We start from the raw sequence: 23,684 nt of genomic DNA, 5'->3' as shown, positions 1-23,684 counted from the left end.
TCTTCTACTTCCCTGACACCTTCTTCAAAAATGCACAGTAGCCGGGCGGTGGTGGCGCACGCCTTTAATCCCAGCACTCGGGAGGCAGAGGCAGGCGGATCTCTGTGAGTTCGAGGCCAGCCTGGTCTACAAGAGCTAGTTCCAGGACAGGAACCAAAAGCTACAGAGAAACCCTGTCTCGAAAAATCAAAAAAAAAAAAAAAAAAAAAATGCACAGTGACCCTTGCTAAATATATACTTGTCTGGCCAGTAATGACACAGATGGAACTTTTTTCATTTACTTAAGAGTCATTTGTTTTCTTTCTTGGAGAAGTTTCTACTTAAGTTCTTACTCTGTTTTTAAATAACGAAGTTTTAAATGTTAAATTCTGAGTTCTCTCCGTTTCTTTCAGATAAATAATTGGTTTGCAAATATTTTCTCCCATTCCACCGGTTTGCAAATATTTTCTCCCATTCCACCGGTTGTGCTCTGATTCCTTTATTATGTCTACTTCTTCTGTTGCCCATGATGTTAATGTCACATTCGTGAAATGCTTTGCCTAAGTCTTATTCTATTGGGAGGATATAACCAGTCAGTATGGTGTGCCATGCTCATTTTTGCACAGAACTATCCTTGTATCACAGGAACAAATCTCATTTAATCTTGATAAATCATCTTTTTTTTTTTTTTTGGTTTTTCGAGACAGGGTTTCTCTGTGGTTTTGGAGCCTGTCCTGGAACTAGCTCTTGTAGACCAGGCTGGCCTCGAACTCACAGAGATCCGCCTGCCTCTGCCTCCCGACTGCTGGGATTAAAGGCGTGCGCAACCACCGCCCGGCTTGATAAATCATCTTTAATTACTATGATGCTGGATTTAGGATCCTAGTTTATGTGTATGCAGAGTGAGAGTACACAAGCTCAGCGATCAGAGGACAGGTTTTGAGACTGTTCTTCCACCGTGTTTAAGTGGCTATTCCTTTGTTTCTGCTGCTGTGCTGGTAACCTCAGGCTAGCTGGCCCATTATTCTCAGTTACCTCACTCAGTGCTGAGGTTAGATGCTTGCTACCACATCTGGTGGGTTCCAGGGATCAAATTCAGATCTTCAGCTTTCCTTACAAGTTGTTTTTTACTTGCTGAGCCATTTCCCTAAACTTTTTTGAAAAATAGGGTCCCACTCTATAGTTAGTCTTGAACATGTGACAACCCTCCTGTTTCAACCTCCAAGTAAGAGAACTGACAGGAGCCAGCCACAATGCTTGGCTACTTTCCTAATATTTTACTGACAATTTTTGTATCATAATAGATATTGACCTACAGTTTTCTTTTTAAATTATTTTTCTTGATATGGTCATCAGAGTCATACTGGTCTCAAGTAAATCTGGAAGTGTTTGCCAAACAGTGGTGGTGCACACCTTTAATCCCAGCACTTGGGAGGCAGAGGCAGGTGTATCTCTGAGAAACCCTGTCTCCAAAAAATAAAACAAAGTTGGAAGTGTTTGAAATTTTTAAACATTTATTTTTATCTACACTTGTCTATGTTTATATACACATAGTTGTCTGCAGAGACCTAAGAAGGGTATCAGATCCCCCTGGAACTGGAGGTATAGACAGTTGTAAGCCATCAGACATGGGTGTTGGGAATGAAACTCAGAGTCTCTAAGGTGCAGTTATGTGCATTTAACTGCTGAACTCTCTCTCCAGCCCCTTATTCGATGCTTTTGAGTCTAAACATGGCAAAAGTTCTTCAAATGCTTGACTGAGGTCACTAGTTAAAGCCAACTGATCCTAGAATTTCCTCTGTTCAAAGGTATTTTGGTAACTAATTCAATCTCCACAGGAGGTCCTTTATGCTGTTTCTTTATGAGTTAGGAACAAAACCTTCAGTATTTCCCACAGGCTCAAGGCTGCAACTGCCCTAGTAATTTAGTTTATAAAACTCTCTTCATTGTAACCTATTTGAGAGAAAACTTTTGATCTGTACCTCAAGAGCATCTAACAGAGATTTCCAAAACACAGGTACATACAACAAAAATAAATGTTAAAGTTAAATTTGAAACTAAGTGTCTAGTTCAAGTATGCTGGCACACACCTTGATTCCAAAGGCAGGAGGATCTCTCTGAAGTTAGAGGCTAGCCTAGTCTAATAAAGTTAGACCAGGGGCCAGCAAAGACTACATAGTGACATGAGATCCTGTCTCATACAAAACAAAACAAAACAAAATTCCTGTTTCTACAAATCCTATTTTTTCTTTTCAAGTTTTGTGTTTAAATTTAACAAGATGACACTATTTTTGTATTTCCTTACTGTTAAGTGTTACTGTTTCAGTCTATTTAAGTCAAGAAACAATTTTAAAAGACTATTTCAGCTGGGTGTCATGGCTAACACCTTTAATCCCAGCACTCAGGAGACAGAGGCAGTCAGATCTTGATGCCAGCCAGGTCTACAGAGTGAGATCCAAGATGACTTAGGGCTGTTATACAGAGAAACCCTGTCTTGAAAAACAAACAAAAAAGTTGAGTGTAAGAAGACTATTTAAGCCGGGTGACAGTGGCGCACGCCTTTAATCCCAGCAGTCGGGAGGCAGAGGCAGGCGGATCTCTGTGAGTTCGAGGCCAGCCTGGTTTACAAGAGCTAGTTCCAGGACAGGCTCCAAAACCACAGAGAAACCCTGTCTCGAAAATCCAAAAAAAAAAAAAAAAAAAAAAAGAAGAAGAAGAAGAAGGCGGCTATTTAAAAGGAGCAAAGAAGGGGCTGGAGATGGCTCAGTGGTTAAGAGCACCAGCTGCTCTTCCAGAGGTTTTGAGTTCAATTTCCAGCAACCACATGGTGGCTCACAACCATCTGTAATGAGATCTGGCACCCTCTGGCGTGTGGACATACATGGAGGTAGAATGTTGTATACATAATAAATAAATAATTTAAAAAAAATAAAAATAAACAAAATAAAGGAGCAAAGAAAAACTTTTATAGCCAGACCAAGAAATGTCCAAGTCTACACTGCAAAAAGTATACAACTGTTACTCACAAAAACATTGTTATGTTTGTTCCATTTACCTTATATATCTAAAGGCAACTGTAAGTATTCAGAACAGGAATCTTTATGTATATAAAGGAAGGTTATTGGGTCTGGAAAACTGGTTCAGCAGTTAAGTGTTTACTGCTCTTGCAGAGGACTGAGTTTGGTTCCTAGCACCCATATCAAGTGGCTCGCAATTGTTTGTGGCTCCAGCTCGAGGGATTTGCTGCCTCTGGAAACACACACACACACACACACACACACACACACACACACACACACCATATAATTTTAAAACGAAAATAAATTTTTTTAGAAATTGGGGGATAGCCAGGCGGTGGTGGCGCACCTATCTTTTAAGAAATTTGATTAGAAGTTTGAAAATACAAAAGTTCTTTCTAATACAATGTTTAAACAGTCCTACAGTAAAATTAGATGCTGCTTTTTAAAATCAAGCATCGATACTGCTCATCATACACCAGGAATGGTATCATTTACTGAATCTTCATGCCTAAGAAATATTAGCTGGGTGGTGGTGGCGCATGCCTTTAATCCCAGCACTGGGAGGCAGAGGCAGGTGGATCTCTGAGAGTTTGAGGTCAGCCTGGTCTACAAGAGCTAGTTCCAGGACAGCCAGAGCGACAGAGAAACCCTGTCTTAAAAAACAAAAACAAAAAGAAGAAGAAGAAGAAGAGGAGGAGGAGGAGGAGGAGGAGGAGGAAGAAGAGGAAGAAGAAGGAGGAGGAGGAGGAAAGAAAGAAAGAAAGAAAGAAAGAAAGAAAGAAAGAAAGAAAGAAAGAAAGAAAGAAAGAAATATTAATTAAATGTTTAAAAAGTAGGAGCAAACCTAAGTAGTATGATTCCTGGGTCCATGGAAAAAGACAATTTTTTTCTTGTTGCTTAGAAGTCTGAACACCCTGGTCTTTAATTAACTCCAGGTTTACATTATCACTTTCATAAATCAACATCCTCCATGTGAATCACTCTTTCTCCCAATTTAAATATCTTGGATTTTTTTTCTGCCACAGATTTGGGGGTGGAAGTTGATGCAGATTAAATCCAGGGCCTTGTATGAACATGCTAGGAAAGTGTTCTATCACTGAGCTACATTCTTAGCTCTTTAACTTGAACTTCATTATTGGCTTTTATCAGAGAGGTTTCATGAACCCTTGTGGGTACTTATATATTAGGTATTTGCACTATTTTAAGTACAAAAATTTAATACCAATAAGAATCTTAAATAAACTGGACCTGGTGGTGAACACACGTAATCCTAGCACTCCGATGTTAGGCCAGCCTAGTAAGACTCCATGAAAGAAAGCGAGCGAGAGAGAGAAACTGCACCAAACTATATTAAGATCTGCTTTACTAAAGAGAACCGAAGGAGCTGGCCATCTGTCTGTAGAAAACTCCACATGGTATACGCAGGTTAAAGCTGGCAAGAGGGCTGGAGGGATGACTCAGTTGTTAGAGTACCACCTGCTCTAAAGAACATCTGCCTTGATTCCCAGCACCGCCGTGGCAGCTCACAACTGTCTGTAATTCCAGTTTCAGGAGCTCTGATACCTCTTCGGGATTCTGTGGGCACTGCATACATATACCCAACAAAAACACACAAAGCAAAATACTCATATACACAAAATAGAAATATAATAAAATAAATCCTTTTAGAAAAAGAAGCCAGGGGTTGGAGAGATGGCTTGGTGGTTAAGAGCACTAACTGCTTCTCCAGAGGACCTGAGTTCAGTTCCCAGCACCCACATAACAGCTCACAACTGTCTGTGAATCCAGTTCCAGGGAATCTGACACCTTCATACCAATGCACATAAAATAAAGTTAAAAAAAAAATAGAAAAAGAAGCCACCAAACCGGGCAGCAGTGGCACACGCCTTTAATCCCAGTACTTAGGAAACAGAGGGAGGCCAGCCTGTGTGAGTTTGAGGCCAGTTTGGTCTACAAAGGGAGTTCCAGGACTGTTACTTAGACACACCAGTCTCGAAAGAGAAAAAAAGGGAGGGAGGAAGGAGAGAAGAAGAAAAAAAAGAGAAGCTATCAAGAGCCACAAAATAACTCGGACACGGTCCTCCTGAAAAATGGCCGACAGATACTTTTCTCACTTAGCAACCAAGCCATTAACATTCATAAAAAACGAAATTTGATCAGTTAGAAAAAACTGTTGAAGGGGACCTTAAAAGAGAAACTGGAATGTTTACTGTTTCTAGAGTTTTGTCTGTCCTGTATTACCCTTGCTGAGCTCTTTCTCCAGCCCTATTCCTAATCTGGATTAATCAGAATCATCAGTCGTGAGAGCTTCAAGTACGGTTCTCTGATCTTTAGCCTCAAACCTAGGAATGTTATTTATTTATTTAATCTATCTCTCTTAATATAAGCACTTCAGGGTTTGTCTGCTTGATGTAACCAGTCCAGGACTCTCCCAGGAGCAAACCAATGACTTTAATAATTTGCTAACATAAATCAAGCTGGCAACACCTGCCACATAAGTGAAGAGGCAGCAGACAGGTTTGTGAAAAATACAATCTGGTATTTTAGGACTAGAACATTTCTTACCAATCCCTTACTCCTCTCATAGTGGAAATATTTTTAAAAAAATATTTCTTTTAAGATAATTTATCTAAGGATCTTCTTATCGGGGCAATATTCTGACATTTCTCTAGTCTATATTTAAAAAAAATTTTTTTTCAAAGAAAAAAAAAACAGCTGGATGGTGGTGGTGTACATCTTTAATCCCAGCACTTGTGGGAGACAGAGGTAAGCGGATCTCTGTGAGGCTAGCCTGGTCTACAAGAGCTAGTTCCAGGACAGTTAGGGCTGTTAAACAGAAAAATGCTATCTCGAAAAACCAAATATCTATCTATCTATCTATCGATAGAAAACCAAAATAAATTCACATTCAGAACAATTTCTGGCTGGGTATGGTGGCAATGCCTTTAATCTGAGCAGCCAGTCTTGTCTATATAGTGTGTTTATGACAGCAGGAGCTGGTCTTTAAAAACAATCAAACAAAAACCTATGACTTTTAATGTTTAATAGGTCCTTGTCTGTCTTGTCTTTCATTGGGAATAAATTTTCTGGACATGACAGAATTGCCAGAAGAGAAAACAAATACTTTAGATCTGTAGTTTCAGAAGCAGATAAAAAAATAAGACTGAGAAAATCAGTCTCCTTTCTGAATTAGGGACTACCTGTCTTCTGAAGATTACAGATAGCTGAAGGACAAGTCACAAAGCTGAAATGGTGTGTAACTGGCTTCAGGAGCAACAATTTTTATTCCAAGTCATCAAGGGTGGTGGTGGGGGAATGACACAGCTGCATTTCTTGTCAAAGGTAATTTTATCAGGAAAGCCCAAACCACTGCTCACGCTTCAGGATGGGAAGTCTAGACCCAGCAAGACGAGGCAGCACAAGCACACCCACCATCTGTCTACAACTAAACTCCCAGAGAAGATATAGGACTCGGCAAAGAGCTGACCAGACCGTGAAACCAAACAGCACTCAATCTTAAGGGTGTATTTTTCTTCCCAAATATTCCAGTTTAGACATAAGCACAGCCCAAATCCCATAGCTGAGCAATGAGGTATAAGCAGAAAAATACACTCCGAGAAATTTCTAGAGAACCAAGCAAGGTAATGTAAAAGGGGTGTGCATATGTGTGTGTGTGTGGGGGGGGGGTGTACTTGGTTTTGTTTTTTTCTCAGCAACATTCAAAATAAGCTGTAATTCCAAGTCAGGTACTCTGACAGCCACACAAAGATGTTCATGTGTTTGAGATCCTGATATTTCTCATGCTGACCTCCAGTTTCCAATCTTCTTGCCTGTCTCCCTAGGGATGGGATTTCAACTGGGATTAGCACCTTGCCAGGACTATGGAGATTTTGAAACTAAATTTAGATTGGATGCATAGCCTCAACTGTGTCTGAACCCAGCAGGTTGACTGCATCCTCAAAGCAAATTCCAACAAAAGCATTCTCTAGAGGATGACAGCACCCACTCTTACACCAAATGTCCAGGACATGATCCAAACTACTTATGTGTTTTATAGCCTAAAAAAAAAAAAAGAAGCTACACGCTGGGTGGTGGTGGCGCACGCCTTTAATTCCAGCACTCGGGAGGCAGAGACAGGTGGATCTCTGTAAATTGGAGGCCAGCCTGGTCTACAGAGAGAGTTAAGAGACAGGCTCCAAAGCCACAAAGACACCCTGTCTCGAGAGAAAGAAAAAAAAAATCATTCAAGATCATGATGTAATAAACAGTAAAACCAAGACCAAAACTCATGTTCTAATTATGTGCCCAGGGCTTTCTTTACAGCCAGGTGACCTTGGGAGAAAATAGAGCAATCTCAGAGTTAAGGGTTAAAATGATAATCGATAAAATTTATTTTATTTCTTTCTTTTTTTTTTTTTTCGAGACAGGGTTTCTCTGTAGCTTTGGTGCCCATCCCGGAACTAGCTCTTTTAGACCAGGCTGGCCTTGAACTCCCAGAGATCCACCTGCCTCTGCCTCCCGAGTGCTAGGATTAAAGAAAATTTAATTTTTAAAACAAGTATTTTCGTTTTTTTTTTCCTATTTGCAATTTAAGTATTTAAGGCTTATGTCTACCACACTATAATAGATACAGGATACGTCAGAGGTACTGAGAGAAAAGAAAACTGCCAAGATCCTTTCTCCAGTGCTGCTTTCTCGACTAGCAACAATTCTAATCTGAGCCAGGGTTTAAAATGTTAGGTGTCCGGGCAGTGGTAGGCACACCTTTAATCCCAGCATTCAGGAGGCAGAGACAGGAGGATCTCTGTGAGTTGGAGGCCAGCCTGGTCTACAGAGTGAGTTCCAGGACAGACTCCAAAGCTACAGAGAAACTGTCTTGAAAAATTAAAAAAAAAAAAGTTAGTTGTTGAGGGAGGTGGCTCGCTGACTAAAGTGCTTGCTGTGCACACAAGAGGACTGGAGTTCAGCCCCCGAGAAACCATTTAACCTGTACACCAACTGACAGGGTGTTGCAGCGATCTGCTTTTAAGTACTGGGAAGGTGGAGACAGAGTTAGACTAGACCTCTGGGTCTCACACCCTGCCTCAAGGAGTAAAGTGGACAGCCACTAGATGTTGGCCTTGGACCTAGACTGTGTATAGGCACAGGAGTACCCAATATACATACATACACACACATACTCACACATACTCACACACACACGTTACCTATACACATACACACAATTTTCTTGATAACCTTTCCCTAGTATAATCAACTCCTCTCTGAAATCATAATCGTTCCTAACACTGGCTAAAGCAATATTGCCCATATTAACAGTCTCTAGTATTTCTGCACTCTTTCCTTTAAACTGTTGCTACTATAGTCTCAAGCTCTTCAGGGAATGCTGTATTCAAATTCCTCAGCTCTAGGGTCCAGCACACTAAGTAACACAACAATATACCAAATAATGGTGACAAGTTTTCTTCACGATTCTTTCAACTAATCACTACAAGCCCATTAACCTGGCTTAATAGAGGAGGAAACAGATACGCCACTGAGATGAAGTAACTTGTTAGCTACATTACAAGCCTCCAGCTGATAGACTCGGCTTGTGGCAGCTAGATTCTCACTAGCAGCCCCCCATATGTCCACTATGCCCATGCTTGGTCTATCATATATAACTAACTGAAATATACCTAAACTCTTTTCTTTATTCCCCTAGGTATCATTATTTTCCAAGAAAAGTTTCTGGGGCTGGAGAGATGGCTCAGAGGTTAAGAGCACTGGCTGCTCTTCCAGAGGTCCTGAGTTCAATTCCCAGCAACCACATGGTGGCTCACAACCATCTGTACTGAGATCTGGCACCCTCCTCTGGCGTGTGGGCATACATCGAGGCAGATTGTTGTATACATAATAAATAAATAAATCTTTGTAAAAAAAAAAAGTTTCTAAGCAACCCACTCATAATAAAGAATATGTCCAAAATAAAAAAAGACACAAAGCCAAAACACAGAAACTCTATGTAGACTCTGTATTTACATCGGCAAATATACTTATTTCCAACGGCTTCAGAGTTTGACGGGACATGGGGTGAGCACTGTAGTAGCAAATATGAAAGCATGCAAATTAACAGTACAAACTAAATCTCTTGCTAAACAGGCAACCTTGAGCAAGTAAACTTAAGGAGCTGGTTCCCACATGCAAAATGGAAACTCCACTTTCCAAAAGATTATACACTACACAACTTCTACAGCACAATGTTTGGGACTTGCCCACTAAAACTGGGGGGAAATGTCAATCATTTTGTTTCAAAGTAAATACCTATCTGAAGATCCCTTCTCTCCTCAACATTATAAACCAACAGATTCAGCTGCATGTTACAGTATTAGTTCATCATCCCTGTCTTCCCCATACCATACAATCTCAGCCCATTCATTTGTACCCATTAGCAGATCGCTATTCCTGCTAGTACAGCGGGCTCCCCTCTAACTTAAACATAACCTACCATCCCTGAAGCATGAGGTCACTAACACAAAGATGGCAGTTTCCATTTATGCATACTCTGAAAACAACAGTGCACCCTGGTTTTAGCAACAAGCCAGACTCTACCAATACCTACCACTTATTCAAATGCTTTACTGACAGTATTCCCAATGGATGGTGTATGTAGCTGTCTACCAACAACCACTGCTATTTAGTTCCCAGGATATCCTGCTAAGTCAACCAATTATTTCTATTAAGCACTGTGTAGGAAATGCCACTTACCTTCTATTTCAACCAAAGGTTCTTGAGTAAACTCCTGAAAGAATTTGTAGAAGAACTTACTGCAGGCAGCCAAAACAGCCTTGTGGGCCTTAAAATGGTGTCCTAAGGTAGAGGGGTTAGGGTGGGGGGAGAAAAAGAAATCATACACTGACATCAAAATCAAAGTTAAAACTACAAAATGTGGCTGGGCGGTAGTGGCGCATGTCTTTAATCCCAACACTTGGTAGGCAGAGGCAGGTGGATCTCTGTGAGTTCGTGGCCAGCCTGGTCTACAAGAGCTAGTTTCAGGACAGGCACCAAAAGCTACACAGAGAAACCCTGTCTCAAATACAGCCCCCCAACAAAAAAACAAACAAAACCCACAAAATGTATAAAGGAGACCTCTCCGCATAATATAACTGTTATTTATCTTGGGAATTTTTAATTTTAATTAGACATGAAGCTAAATTTGTAACTTCAAAGACTTAAGCCAATTTACGAGGAATGTCTTCTAGCACTTTGTTACATTCAATTAAGTAACAAGGTATATTTAAGCTGAAAACTGTAAAATACTGGCTAAAGAAACGACTCAGTAGTTAAGAGAACCAGCTTCTCTTCCAGAGGACCCTGGCTCAATTCCCAGCACCCACATGGCAGCTCAAAACTGTTGGCAAGTCCAGTTCCAAGGGAAGTGACCACCAATCAGGCATGTGCTGCGTATATACATGTGCGAGGCCCAAACACTCATACGCATAAAATAAATTTAAAAACCTGCTAAATATAACAACCCAGCAGTCTATATATCATTTAGGAAGATATCTATATCTAAACACTACAGGCCCCGCAGTGGTGGCATAAGCCTTTAATCCCAGCACTCTGGAGGTAGGCAGAGTCAGAAGGATCTCTTGTGAGTTGGAGTTTAGCCAGGTAGACAGAGCAAGTTTCAGGACATCCAGGGCTGTTGCAGAGAGAAACTGTGTCCCAAAAGAGAAAAAAGGTACAAAGCTACATGTGTCTGGTATGGGAAATGTTTCGATATGCCTACCGTATCTGTAGGCACAACACACCTACAAACTCCTATAATAAGGAACAGCTTGTCTTGGAAGCCCATTTTCACTAAATACAAAAGAATTCCAACCTGGATTTGCCTGTACATGGAAGACTGGTAAAGACCCCAACTAATTTTGGAGTACCCCAAAGTGAGGTGAGGGTGAGTGTAGCCAGTGTCTCTCTTCATTCTCCTTCCCACACCATTTTGGAAAACTAGAACAAAAATTTCCCAAATGATTCCTGGGTTGGACTCTCCAAGCGGCTTGCTAAGAGGAAGCTTATTAACAAAACGTTGAGACAGCCTCCCTGTTTTGTTACCAAACATTCTGAGGTATTTTCTCACTCTTCGAGGCCCTTATCTTACGCTCGAGAGGGCAATGAGAAAACTTGAACAGGTTGCAAGAAGTTAAAAATGCGATGCACCTCAGACTACATTAAAATTAACAGTGGCCAACCAGCTTCCTGCAGCATGGTCTACGTGAGCAACACTGACAAGCGCCCTCCTGGTTCCGATGCAAACCCTCCACGACTTTGGAAGAGAGCCCGGAGAGGGTGGGTTAAAAAAGGCGGGCAGGGAGAGGGAACTAAAGCTCCAATTTTCTCCTCTGCCCACTCCCCTACCCACCGTCGACAATCAGGGTGATGTCTGTAAACCGGTCCTGCTCCCGTTGTTCATTCAACCGGTCCAAGATCATTTTATGATGTTCAGGAAACTCCTGAAGGCATTCCATCGTCTCTTCAGCCTCCATGGCCGTCGGGGTGCTCTACAAAAGAGGAGCATGATAATGTACACCCATGAGCTCGGGCTGACACAAAAACCCCTACAGCCGAAAACAAAACAAAACCCAGGAACGGGGGAAGAAGGGGGAGGGGGAGGCCGACAGCAAGGCTGGGGAAGAAGAAAGGCGAGCCGAGCGGCCGCCGCGCGTCGCGGGCCGGAGCCGCGGCCGCGGGACTCCGAGCCTGACCTAATTGGAGTCTGGAGACGCGAGGTGGAGCGGGGTGGGCACGGTGCCGGAGGCTCCGGGCGCCCGGGAGCGCCAAGTCCGGCCAGGGAGGACACCGAACAGCCACGGCGACCTCCCAACGGCCCGCCAAGACTTCCGCCCGGCCCGGGCTCCCGCAGCCCCAGCCCCGGTCCGGCCCGCGGCCCACAACGACTCCCGGGTCGCCTCTCCCTCCGGCGCCCTCCCTCCTCTCCCCCCTCCCCCGCCCCCCCGCCCCGACCCGGCCGGCACTCACTCAGGGAAGGAGGAGCGGCCCGGGCCTGCGCGTCACTTACGTCTACGTGCTGCGTCACCGCGCCGGACGCGGACGTACCGGGAGGGCCCAGCCCCCCGCAACGCCTGGCCACGCCCCTACCGCCCTGTAGGGAGGGGAGGGAGGCACCGGGCTGGGGGGGGGATTCGGTGCTGCCGCGGGCGCGCGCGCGGGGGCTCCGTGGGCTGGTGCGGCTTCTCCTGGGAGAACCGAGCACTATCAGGACTGGAAAGGGTGGGGCCCTCGGGCGCCAAGCTCCCGCCCGCCGTCCGCCCCCACCGGGCTCAGGCACCGCACCGCACCGCACTTCCGACCGCGAACTCCGAGAAAACTGGCTCAGTGGCCCGGGACACTTAAGTGCCGCGGCCCGGCCCCGCCCCGCCCCGCCCTCTTCCTTCCCCGGGCCGAGGTACGCCCTTACCTAGCTGGCGCCGTGTCCGTGGGCCTCCCTCTCCACGCGCTCCCCTCCCGTGGCGCAGCTGGTCCGGTGTCCGGACCATCCCTCGCCCTCCATTTTCACGTCCGCAGCCGGAGCTCAAGCTCCGCCAAGTATCCCGCGGACGGCGGCCGCGGGCGCGAGCACGCTCGGACGCCCCGGGATGCCTCTCCCCAAGGTCCGCCCTGCGGTGGCAGCACGCGTCTTCAGACTCAGATATTAGAGACCGGGCCGGCTCCAAGAGATCCAGTTGTGATTCCTTCATCACAGCGCTCCGCACCCGCCTCCCCGACCCTAAGGAGGCTGGAGACGGCCCATCAGCTGCACGTGGCAGGCTCATTCATTCATTCAAAGAAAGGCGCGGTGGAGGATAATGCTTTAATAGCTGGGGTGTCGTGATCGTTAATCTCTCAAAGAGTTGGAGAATAAGGATTAATGGAAAATCAAACGGCTGCCTGGGGCAATGCCGTGATGGTCACTATTTAAGAAACTGAGAGCGCAGGGGTGGACGAGGCACACGTGGTTCCTAACTTCTGACTCGGAACAGCGGTGGACTGAACGCTCAGTTTTAACACACAAGGTTATCTGGAGAATCCAGAAAAGTCAACAAAGAGGTGTGTGTTTATAGCCAAACACACACAGCACGTGCACACTTGGAGGTCAGAGTGTCCCTGTTGCTGGGATAGGCACATGACAGCCTTTTAAGTATTAAAGATGTCAGGTTTCCTTACCATTTTAGGAGAGGAATCCTTGAAGATTCAGCAGGAAGAGATGAGAGAAATAATTATGAGGGGACAACTAAGTGGACATGATAATTTATCGAAGAAGAATTTTGCTGTATGAGCCCCTTTGGGAGAAAGAACTAGCCTTAGCGATTCGGAAACAGCACACAATGAGCATTACGGACAGAAGTGAATGGAATAATTATAAAAGATTAGCGCCTTGTAGATTTTAACTGGTCCACTGCTGTTTTCAATATCAGGAAATTATTTTATTCCTGATATTAGGAAATTATTATTCTTTAATTTTAAAAAATTGATGCGTATGATTGTTTTGCCTTCATGTACCTATGTGCACCATGTATGTGCCTCTTGCCTAGATGTCGGAAGAAGGCGTGAGATCTAGAACTGGAGTTACAGATGGTTGTGAATTGCCACGTGGGTGCTAGGAGTGGAAATGGAAGAGCAGCAAGTGCTCTCAACTGCTGAGCCATCTCTCCAGCCCCCTGTTCACACTATTAGAAGGAAATTGTGCATAAAAATAGGCTTTGGGGAAACTCTGCTTCCCTGTGTGTTTGAGTTGGTTACATGGGAAACTCTTCTGTGTTTTTAGGATTTGAGCTCTCCAATTCAACACAACACTTTCTAATATCTTAGGTTCAGCGCATAACATTGATTTTGGTCATTTGTTTGAGAAAGGGTCTCACTATGTAACCTGACTGGCTTGGAATTCGCTATGTAGACCATGATGGCCTCAGACTCACAGATAGACTTGCCTCTGCCTCCCTAGTGCTGGAATCAAAGGCATACACCATCACGATCAGCCAGCCATAGCATTCATTTTTGGATACTTGCCTAGTCCAGAGTTTGAAGCTCCTGTGCTTTAAGCATCCAAATGGAAGCAACAGTGTTTAACCCCGGAGAAGTATCTGTTTGTACACTTGAGTAGAAAGGAGTCTGGAAAGGTCTGAGAAGCGCAGCTAGAGGAAGGTGGGAAACAGGTAAGTTGGCATCCAGAAGGCCTTGCAGGAGGAGGGTTCCTAAAGAGCAGGACTGCGCTGCTGGAGATGGCTCAGTCCCAGAAGTCCACCTAAAATGCCAAATGGATGTGATGGCCCTCCTATAATTTCAGACTTAAAAGGCAGAGATGGGATTCTCAGAGTGAGCTGGCTAGCAAGACTAGCCTTCAATGAATAGGGGAGAAGAGACATGGAGTATGATTCCTGACATGAACAGGTGCACCCCCACACATAGAAGGAAAAAATTCACAATGGGGCAGGGGACACAGTGCTGTTCAGCTGTGTTGAATGGCCACGTTGGACAAGGGGGATGGTTTAGGAGATGCACTTTGTGTCTTGGGCATGTTTGCTAAATACCTTAGTAATAGCAGATTTGGTGAAGAAAGGGCCTAAGATATCTACATTCAAGTAGATTAAATAATAATTAGTAATATTTTACTAACTGTATGGAGCCAGGTGTGGTAGCACACGCCTTTAATCCTAGTACTCAGGAGGCAGAGGCAGGCAGATCTCTGAGTTCGATTGAGGTCAGGCTGGTCCACAAAACGAGTTCCAGGACACCCAGGGCTACACAGAGAAAACCTGTCTTGAAAAAAAAAATCTTAAAAATACTACTTTATGGTTTCTGTGAAACAGCATCCTGACTGTAACTTAGCTGGGTTTTCCTTGTCTCTCACTGGCTTCAGTCAAGGTGGCAGCTAGGGCTGTTGTTCCCTGCTAAAGTTCATTGTCACTATGTTTCTATGTGATAGAAACATAAAATAGAAGGGAGATGAGGTTTATTTTGACTCACAGGTTTGAGGGCTCCTTCAGCTAGGGCTGGCTTATTTCCAAAGCTGCAGGAACATGAAGCCTCTGGTCACAACATAGCAGCAGACAGGGAGCAGAGTGCTTGTTCCGGAAGCTGGTCAGGCTATAATCCTCAAAGGCTGGCTTCCCGTGACCTGCCTACAAAGGCATACCCCTCTTCAAAGTTTCCAACTTCCCCAAACAGTATCACCCAAGGACCAAGCGTTCAAGAGGATAATAAGCCTTGGAGGGCTGTTGACCACCAAACCGTCCTCTCAAGGCTCAACTCGGACAGGTCCAAGGCCACAAAATAGGTTCTTTACAGAATTCACCTCCCCCCACACTCCTAGACCAAGTGCTCAGTTCTTTACAAGACTTCCCTCCGTCTCAGACTCTGCAAGGCATGACAGCTTGATCCCAGCAGAGAAAGTGTGAAGGCACGAAAGAACAAGACATGGCAAAATCTTTTCTTAAAAGCTGTTTTAGTAAGCTGTCTGCTACTGTCAAAAAATGCCCAAGATAACAGGCTTAAGAGGGAAGGCTGATGCTGACTGACAGCTGCAGAGGCTTCAGTTTATGGTTAGCTCAGCTGCTTTCCGTCCTGAAGGGAGGAAATGTTTCACTGTGGGGAGGGGGTACTTGCTTTGCAGCTCGTGGGTGTTGGTCTTTAATGCTGGAAATCTTGTTAGTGGGGTATCTGATAATTCTTGAGAGCTATGGAAGAAGACAGGACAGGGGTCGAAGGGAGTGACTGTGTGTTTGATACGAGCTGGCGTGTCTGGGACCAAGGCCTGGGGCTCATGGGAAATTGACAAAGCCTTCCCCGTATGGGTCACATTTAGAACTGGCAAAGCCTTCAGTTGGAGTGTGAAATGTTGACAGTATGTACAAATAGGAGTGTTTCTGAATGATTGACCAGTGTGAACAGACTAGCAACTGTAGCTTCCTCCTTCCTGATGTTTACAACCTGAGAAGGCACGGAACACATCTACTCACCCCAGACAGGGATCCCATGATAGACCAAGAGTGCAGATACCAACGAAGTCCAACTTGGTGAACCAATGAGTTTTGAAATCTTGCCCTGCTGAGTTTTTTTTTATTTATTTAAATTAATTAATTAGTGTTCTGCCTGCATGTATGTCTGTCTGTGACCAGAAGAGGGCACCAGATCTCATTATAGATGGTTGTGAGCCACCATGTGGTTGCTGGGAATTGAACTCAAGACCTTTGGAAGAGCAGGCAGTGCTCTTAACGGCTGAGCTATCTCTCCAGCCCCCTGCTGGGGTTTTGTTTTGTTTTGATTTTTTTGTTTTTTGAGACAGAGTCTCTCTATATAGCCTTGGCTGTCCTGGAGTTCACTACGTAGACCAGGCTGGCCTCGAAATCACAGAACTCCACCTGCTTCTGCCTCCCCAGTGCTGGGATTAAAAGCATGTGCTACTATGACCAGTGAACCAATGCGTTTTATTGGGTTATAGGAGCAGAAATGACTCAAAGACAACTACATCACCAAGGCTCACCCCATGGCTCACAGCTTACAAAAGCAGGGTACTTGGAGCACACCGCACAGCCTGTAGGCAGCTCAGCAGGTTGTATCCTTTCTGGGCAGCTCAGTTGATCTACACCTCTGCCGGGTGGCTGGGCTGGTTTCTGCTTCTTTCAGGCAGCTGGTCTGGCCTGCTCTGAGAATCTTGGCTGCTTGGCTTGTTCTCTCCGAGAGTGACTCTCCGCCTTCATTATTTACTCTGTCAGGGAGGAGCCTGGTGAATCTGGTCAGTTTCAGGGATGCTGTCTTATTTACCTTCCTGCTGAAGGAGCTTCCCTGCAGGATAAAATGTTTCAATCCTGGAGGAAACTGTTAACCTTACAGGGACCTTCCACCGCAAGACTAACCTCCCCATCCCCTTATTGTACATAATAATTGGGTTGCTTGGTAGTTGGTGCCACTCCCTCAGAGTGTACACAGGCCCCTTACCCCATCTTTTTGGTGTGGGTGTGTGTCTGTCTTTGTACATTCCCTTATGGACCTAAGGATGACCTTGAACTTCTTATCCTCCTGCCCCCACCTTCCAAGTGGCTTTGACAGTTGTGCACTGTTATAACTGGTTTTATGAGGCACTGGCCATTGAACTCTGTCTCATGCATGGTACGCAAATGCTCGAGTCTGTGATTTAAAACATGTAAATGATTTGATGCTTTTTGCCGTCTTTCCTTACAACAGAAGGTCCTGGGAACATTCTAAGTCCTTTTACATTCCTTCTGTCCAGGTCTTTCACTTTTGAATCTCAATAGTGTAAATATTATTTTACTGTAAATATTATTTTATTGTTTCATATAGATAGTATCCATTCAAATTTCATTTCAGATTCAGTTTGCTCATAATTTGCCAATTTTGTTACATTTCACTCAGTCTCAGTATATATTTCAAATTTGTATCACTTTCCTTCTGTTTGCAAATTCTTCTTAGTACTTCCTTTAAGACAGGGTTAAAAGCCAGACATGGTAGCACACATTTTTAATTTCAGCACTTGAGAGGCCAAGGCAGACAGATTTCTGTGAGTTTGAGGCCAGCCTGCTCTATTATAGTGGGTTCCAGGCCAGCCAGGGATCCACAACAAGACATTGTCTTTAAAATAATAATAATAAGCCGGGCGGTGGTGGCGCACGCCTTTAACCCCAGCACTTGGGAGGCAGAGGCAGGCGGATCTCTGTGAGTTCGAGACCAGCCTGGTCTACAAGAGCTAGTTCCAGGACAGGCTCCAAAACCACAGAGACACCCTGTCTCGAAAAACCAAAAATAAATAAATAAATAATAACAACAAACTTCTGAAAACTTTTTGCTAGAAAATGTCTACAATAAGTTGCCTCAAACATGGCTTCCTAACGGTGCCTTTACATGAGGTGGGCGAAGCCTTGCCTCAAACATGGCTTTGGAACGGTGCCTTTAGATGAGGTGGATGATGGGTTGGAGAGATGGCTGGTTGAGAGGTTAAGAGCATTGCCTGCTCTTCCAGGGGTCCTGAGATCAATTCCCAGCAACATTGGTGTCTCACAACCATCTGTAATGAGATCTGGCGCCCTCTTCTGGCCTGCAGGTGGAATATAGGCAGAACACTGCATACATAATAAATAATAAATCTTTAAAAAAATTAAATGGATGCGGTGGATGGGGCCTTTACCTGGTTAGCTAAAAGTCTAGAACTCAAAATAAGTAATATTGTGGTACACTCCTTTTCTTTTTAATTTTTATTGCTTTATAAATAATACCATTCAAAATTTCCACTTCCTCCCCTCCTCCCATTTCTCTCCCACTCTCCCTCTCCTTCTCCCCTCCCCCTCCAGTCCTTAGAGAGGGCAGGGTACCCTGCCCTGTGGGAAGTCCAAGGCCCTACCCCCTCCATCCAGCCCTAGGAGGGTGTGCATCCAAACAGACTAGGATTCCAAAAAGCCAGTACATACAGTAGAAACAAATCCCAGTGCCATTATCATTGGCTTCTCAGTCAGGCCTATTATCAGCCACATTCAGAGAGTCCAGTTTGATCACATGCTCATTCAGTCTCAATCTAGCTGGCTTTGGTGAGCTCCCATTAGATCAGGCACACTGTCTCCGTGAGTGGACCAATCCCTCGTGGTCCTGACTTCCTTGCTCAATTTCTCCCTCTTTCTGCTCTTCAGCTGGACCTTGGGAGCCCAGTCCAGTGCTCCGATGTGGGTCCTACTTTTTCTTTCTTTTTTTTTTTTTGGTTTTTTTGTTTTTTGGTTTTTCGAGACAGGGTTTCTCTGTGGCTTTGGAGCCTGTCCTGGAACTAGCTCTGTAGACCAGGCTGGCCTCGAACTCACAGAGATCCGCCTGCCTCTGCCTCCCGAGTGCTGGGATTAAAGGTGTGCGCCACCATCGCCTGGCTCTACTTTTTCTTTTTAAAGATTTTTTTTGATGTGTATGTATCTGTGTAGTGTGTATGTGTGTGTATATATATCTCTGTGTGTGTCTGTCCATCCACAAAAGCCAGAATAGGGCAGCTGGAGTTAGATATAAGTAGTTATGAGCCTCCTGACATGGGTGCTGGGATCTGAAGCTGAATCCTCTGGAAGAACAGCAAGCATTCTTAAACACTGAGCCGTCTCTTTGGGCCCTCTTGCTTTAAGCAAAATTAGCAGGGTGAGGTAGTGCACTCCTTTAATCCAGCACTTGGGAGGCAGAGGCAGGCGGATCTCTGTGATTCGAGACCAGCCTGGTCTACAAGAGCTAGTTTCAGGACAGGCCCAAAGCTACAGAGAAACCCTGTCTCAAAAACAAACAAACAAACAAAAACAACAACAAAAAAAGCTACAAAGAAACCCTTTCTCAAAAAACAAAACAGCAAAATTAATGCAAAACTCCCACTTCTAGAAAGCTTTAGATGACTCCACAGTGCGAAGAATGACCGAATGTTACATAAAAGACAAAGAGGTCCAAGCAGGTGGGGAGGAAAGAAAATCCCAGGAACCCAGAGCCTGGAAGCGGGTTTCCTGCCTGTTTGTTTGCTTCACATATCCAGACTTTGAACCACTGAAGCCAGAAAGGCCAGTGGGCACAGCCAAAAACAACAAAGCAAAGAAAACTAATAAAACTCTGCCGTCTCCAACCAAAAGAACAGGAAAGGAGGATTGGAAACTTTTAGAAAAACACTGTACTGCTTAGGCCAAGTATCACAGAAAAATGGGATAAACAAAGCCTTGACTCCATCCATGCCTGAGTGCAGAGCACCTTCACTGGGCTGCGGTGAGGCCAAAACTCCCAGCTGTCTTCTGGAGTTGTGTCAGAAACAGCCAAGTAGAACCCTCTCTTTCCTTTTGAAGTGGCAGAAGCCCAGTGGAGAGTCGGGACAATCTTAACTTTGTTTATTTACTTTGGTTTTTTTGAGACAGGGTTTCTCTGTAGCTTTGGAGCCTGTCCTGGAACTAGCTCTTGTAGACCAGGCTGGCCTCGAACTCACAGAGATCCGCCTGCCTCTGCCTCCCGAGTGCTGGGATTAAAGGCATGGGCCACCACCAGCTGGCCTGGGTCAGGACATTCTTTACCCAACAAGAATGAGAACATCTTCCCCGTGGGTTCGGGGTAGACCACCTGAGCACACGGAGCATCTGCTATTGCCCAGTATTCATGAAAGTCCCCTCCCTGGGTATTCATGGAGACTAAGGGGGCAACCTGGGCTTCTATGTCCATCTAACGGTGATAAGGTGGGGTTCTGCCCCTTCTGCAAAAGCCGTGTCCTAAAAAGCATGTTAAATGTGAGGTTTAAATAAAACTGAGTTTTATAACAAGTTTGAAATGGAAAATGGCTCAACAGTTAAGTGTACTTGTTCTTGCCAAGGGCCTGGGTTTGATCCCCAGCTCTCACATGGCAACTCACAACAACCCTCTGGATTTTCAACAGGAAATCCAGTGCCATCGTATGACCTTTGTGGACATGCACGTGATGCACATACAACATACAAGTGGTTAAAATACACGTAAAAAGTAAAGTAAATCTTTTTAAAAATATAAGAAACAAGCTGGGCAATGGTATCACATACCCTAATCCAAGCTCTGGTGAGGCAGAGGCAGGCAGAGCTCTGTGAGTTCAAGGCCAACCTGGTTGACAGAGTGAGTTCTAGGAAAGCCAAGGCTACAAAGGAAAACCCTGTTTCGGGGAAGATAAAAAAGAAAAAAAAAAGAGAACGGAATCTGAATGACAGAAATTTTAAAAATAGGGCCAGCAAGAGGATTCTACACTACACAAACTTAACAAATTGAATCCCAGTATATGTGTACGTATGTGTGTGTGTGTGTATATACACACACACATACATACATACATATAAATATACACACAGAGAGACAGGTTTTCTCTGTGTAGCCCTGGCTGTCCGGGAACTCACTTTGTAGACCAGGCTGGCTGTGAACTCAGAGATCTGCCTGCCTCTGCCTCCCAAAGGCACGCATCACCACCGCCTGGCTCACACAACACATTTTTAAATTAAAAAATAGTGAATGAGACAAGATCTTCTGAGTAAATTGGGAGCATGGGGACCTTGGGGGAGGGTTGAAGGGGGGGAGGAGAGAGGCAGGGAAGGGAGCAGAGAAAACTGTAGAGCTCAATAAATATAAAAAAAAATTAGCAAAAAGTTGCTGTGGTTATAGCACCCCTTCATAGCAACAGGAACCCTAAGCAGATGATATAGACCTGTTATCCCAGCTACTGGTAAGACTGAGGGAAGGGAATTGAAAAGTTCAGGGCCTGTTTATAGAGTGAGTGCAAGGGCAGCCTAGGCAACCTGAAAAGCCTTGTGTCAAAAACAAATAAACAAAACAAATTAAAAAAAAAGTGAAGCCGGGCTATGGTGGCGCACGCCTTTAATCCCAGTACTCGGGAGGCAGAGGCAGGCGGATCTCTGTGAGTTCGAGGCCAGCCTGGTCTACAGAGCTAGTTCCAGGACAGGCTCCAAAGCCAAAGAGAAACCCTATCTCGAAAAAGCAAAAAAAAAAAAAAGTGAATGAAGCTGGGCGATGGTGGCGCATGCCTTTAATCCCAGCACTTGAGAGGCAGAGGCAGGCAGATCTCTGTGAGTTCGAGGCCAGCCTGGTCTACAAGAGCTAGTTCCAGGACAGGCTCCAAACTACAGAGAAACCCTGTCTTGAAAAACAAAACAAAAAGTGAATGGATTCTGGATTTAATACATATTTACACTTAATTCCTGCTTTTCCACAAATCAAAATACAAGGTTAGGGCTTTCATAGCTAAAACTTGGCATTTCTAAAACAAGTGTTTGAGATATACAAATGTAGGTTATTAAGGTGTGTGCCTGCAAGTCATAAAGGTGTGAGGACAAATACAAGTTATCAAATTTCTCACACTGCCTTTATAGTCTTATTTGTTGTTGTTTGTTTGTTTTGAGACAAGGTTTCTCTGTAGCTTTGGAGTCTGTCCTGGAACTAGCTCTTATAGATCAGGCTGGCCTCGAACTCACAGAGATCCACCTGCTTCTGCCTCCCGAGTGCTGGGATTAAAGGCGTGCGCCACCACCACCCAGTTTAAAACAAGTGTTTGAAGTAATAGTCCCCTATGAAGACAAGTTATGAAGGTGCAAATGCCACTTTCCACTGCTGTGAGTACAGCTCTGGGATTGAGGTCTGGTGTAGAAGGTTCTTCTGTTCATGTGTTGCTTTCGTTGGTTAATGAATAAAGAAACTGCTTTGGGCCTGATAGGGCAGAATTTAGGTAGGCGGAGAAGACAGAACTGAATGCTGGGAAGAAGGGCAGTGTGAGAGAAGCCATGGATCTTCTGCCTGAGACGGACATTGGTTAGAATCTTGCCAGTAAGCCACAGTCATGTGGCGATACACAGATTAATAGAAATGGGTTAAATTAAGATGTAAGAATTAGCCAGTAAGAAACTAGAGCTAATGGGTCAAGCAGTGTTTTAATGAATACAGTTTCTGTGTGGTTATTTCAGGTGTAAGCTAGCCGTGTGGCTGGGACCAAACAGCGGGCCTCTCCTTACAACAGAGGTCTTCTACTGGGTATTATGTCTTGAGTCAGATGTATCTCCTACTGTCTCCTAGGTTCTTGGGTTGATCTTACTCATCTTTGTCTTATGGCCTCTGGATAGCAACTAGGTCAAACCAGACATTCAGCAAACGTTTCTTCACATTTGTTTGTACTAAACTCTTTTTAGAGTGATTCGTTTGACTTCCGAGAGTCAAAAATACCCCCCAAATTGGTTTGCTTTTCCGTTGCTAGGACTCCTGGAGCTCAGAATATTCTGCACATGATTTTGGGACTTTGTAGTTCTGTCATTAAACTTCCAGGACTTGTTTTTCCTTCAGAATTATGTAAGATGATTCAGAGCTCTTTTATGGAAAAAAAAATCTAAACACAAGGGATGTGTACATGTAGGGGCATCGGAGCAAGTAAACACAGGCAAGCTACCTCAACTCCTGATGCAATGAGCCAGATGAAACGGAGCTAGTTCTTACATACGATTCTCCAGGTATATGTTAAATTAGGTGAAGGCTCTAGGGAGATCTAGAAACGTTTTAGCCATCCCAAGCTTCCCTGGAGCAGAAGGTTAAAGGCCAAGTTGTTGGGATGGAGAGAGTTCTAGAACTCTCGGCCTTGGTTCTCTCCTTCTCTTAGTAGACTCCTTTGTTTTTAATTTTATTTACCTTAGATGCATATGAGTGGCTTACATGTATGGAGGTGCATTGTGAGTGTGCCTGGTCCCCAAGGAGTCCAGAAGAGGATGTTGGCTCCCCTGGAACTACAATAATCTGTGAGCCACCTGAACTGAAACCGAGTCCTCTGCGAGAACAGCAGTGCTCTTTACTGCTGAGCCATCTCTCCAGTTCCAGGTCATGGGCTCTTAAACTCTCTGAGAAATGTGAGATGAAGATGGAAGGGGTTGTTTTTTTTTTTTTATCTCTTCACAGCTAGGGACCAAGCCCAAGGTCTTGTACTCAGGGAACTCCCAACTCCTTTAGTATCTTCCAACCAGGAAGATAGTTGTGTGTGTGTGTGTGTGTGTGTGTGTCTCCTCTTTACCCCACCAATATAATCTCCCCCTTGTTCTCTGATGTCCGGAATAGACCTGCATTCTCCAGCTTTCCACTGTAGCGAATACCTACAGTAACTTACTGAGTGAAAAAGGTTATTTTGACTCACAG

General features: G+C 44.5%; 2 protein-coding genes across 8 annotated transcripts in view; one reads left to right on the top strand and one right to left on the bottom strand.

Annotated features, from left to right (window-relative positions):
* Znf131 (zinc finger protein 131) overlaps nt 1-12,782 on the bottom strand; it is a 35,263-nt gene extending 22,481 nt beyond the window's left edge. Inside the window, exons 1-3 of one of the 7 annotated variants that reach the window (XM_075975980.1) lie at nt 12,457-12,782; nt 11,401-11,539; nt 9,747-9,848 (exon numbers count right to left, since the gene is read on the bottom strand). In XM_075975980.1, coding sequence (XP_075832095.1) covers nt 9,747-9,848; nt 11,401-11,524 — 226 coding nt within the window. In that variant the 5' untranslated portion in view covers nt 11,525-11,539; nt 12,457-12,782. Of the gene's footprint in view, nt 1-9,746; nt 9,849-11,400; nt 11,540-11,743; nt 11,924-12,017; nt 12,339-12,456 lie in introns of those variants that run through there. The other 6 variants (XM_075975984.1, XM_075975986.1, XM_075975981.1 and 3 more) reach the window with 6 other exon arrangements.
* Tmem267 (transmembrane protein 267) overlaps nt 1-23,684 on the top strand; it is a 234,166-nt gene that overhangs the window by 172,402 nt on the left and 38,080 nt on the right. The window lies entirely within an intron of this gene.

This window comes from Microtus pennsylvanicus, chromosome 6 (genome assembly GCF_037038515.1).
Source record: "Microtus pennsylvanicus isolate mMicPen1 chromosome 6, mMicPen1.hap1, whole genome shotgun sequence".
In the NCBI taxonomy this organism is placed as follows: domain Eukaryota; kingdom Metazoa; phylum Chordata; class Mammalia; order Rodentia; family Cricetidae; genus Microtus; species Microtus pennsylvanicus.
This window is presented reverse-complemented; position numbering and strand designations above follow the sequence as displayed.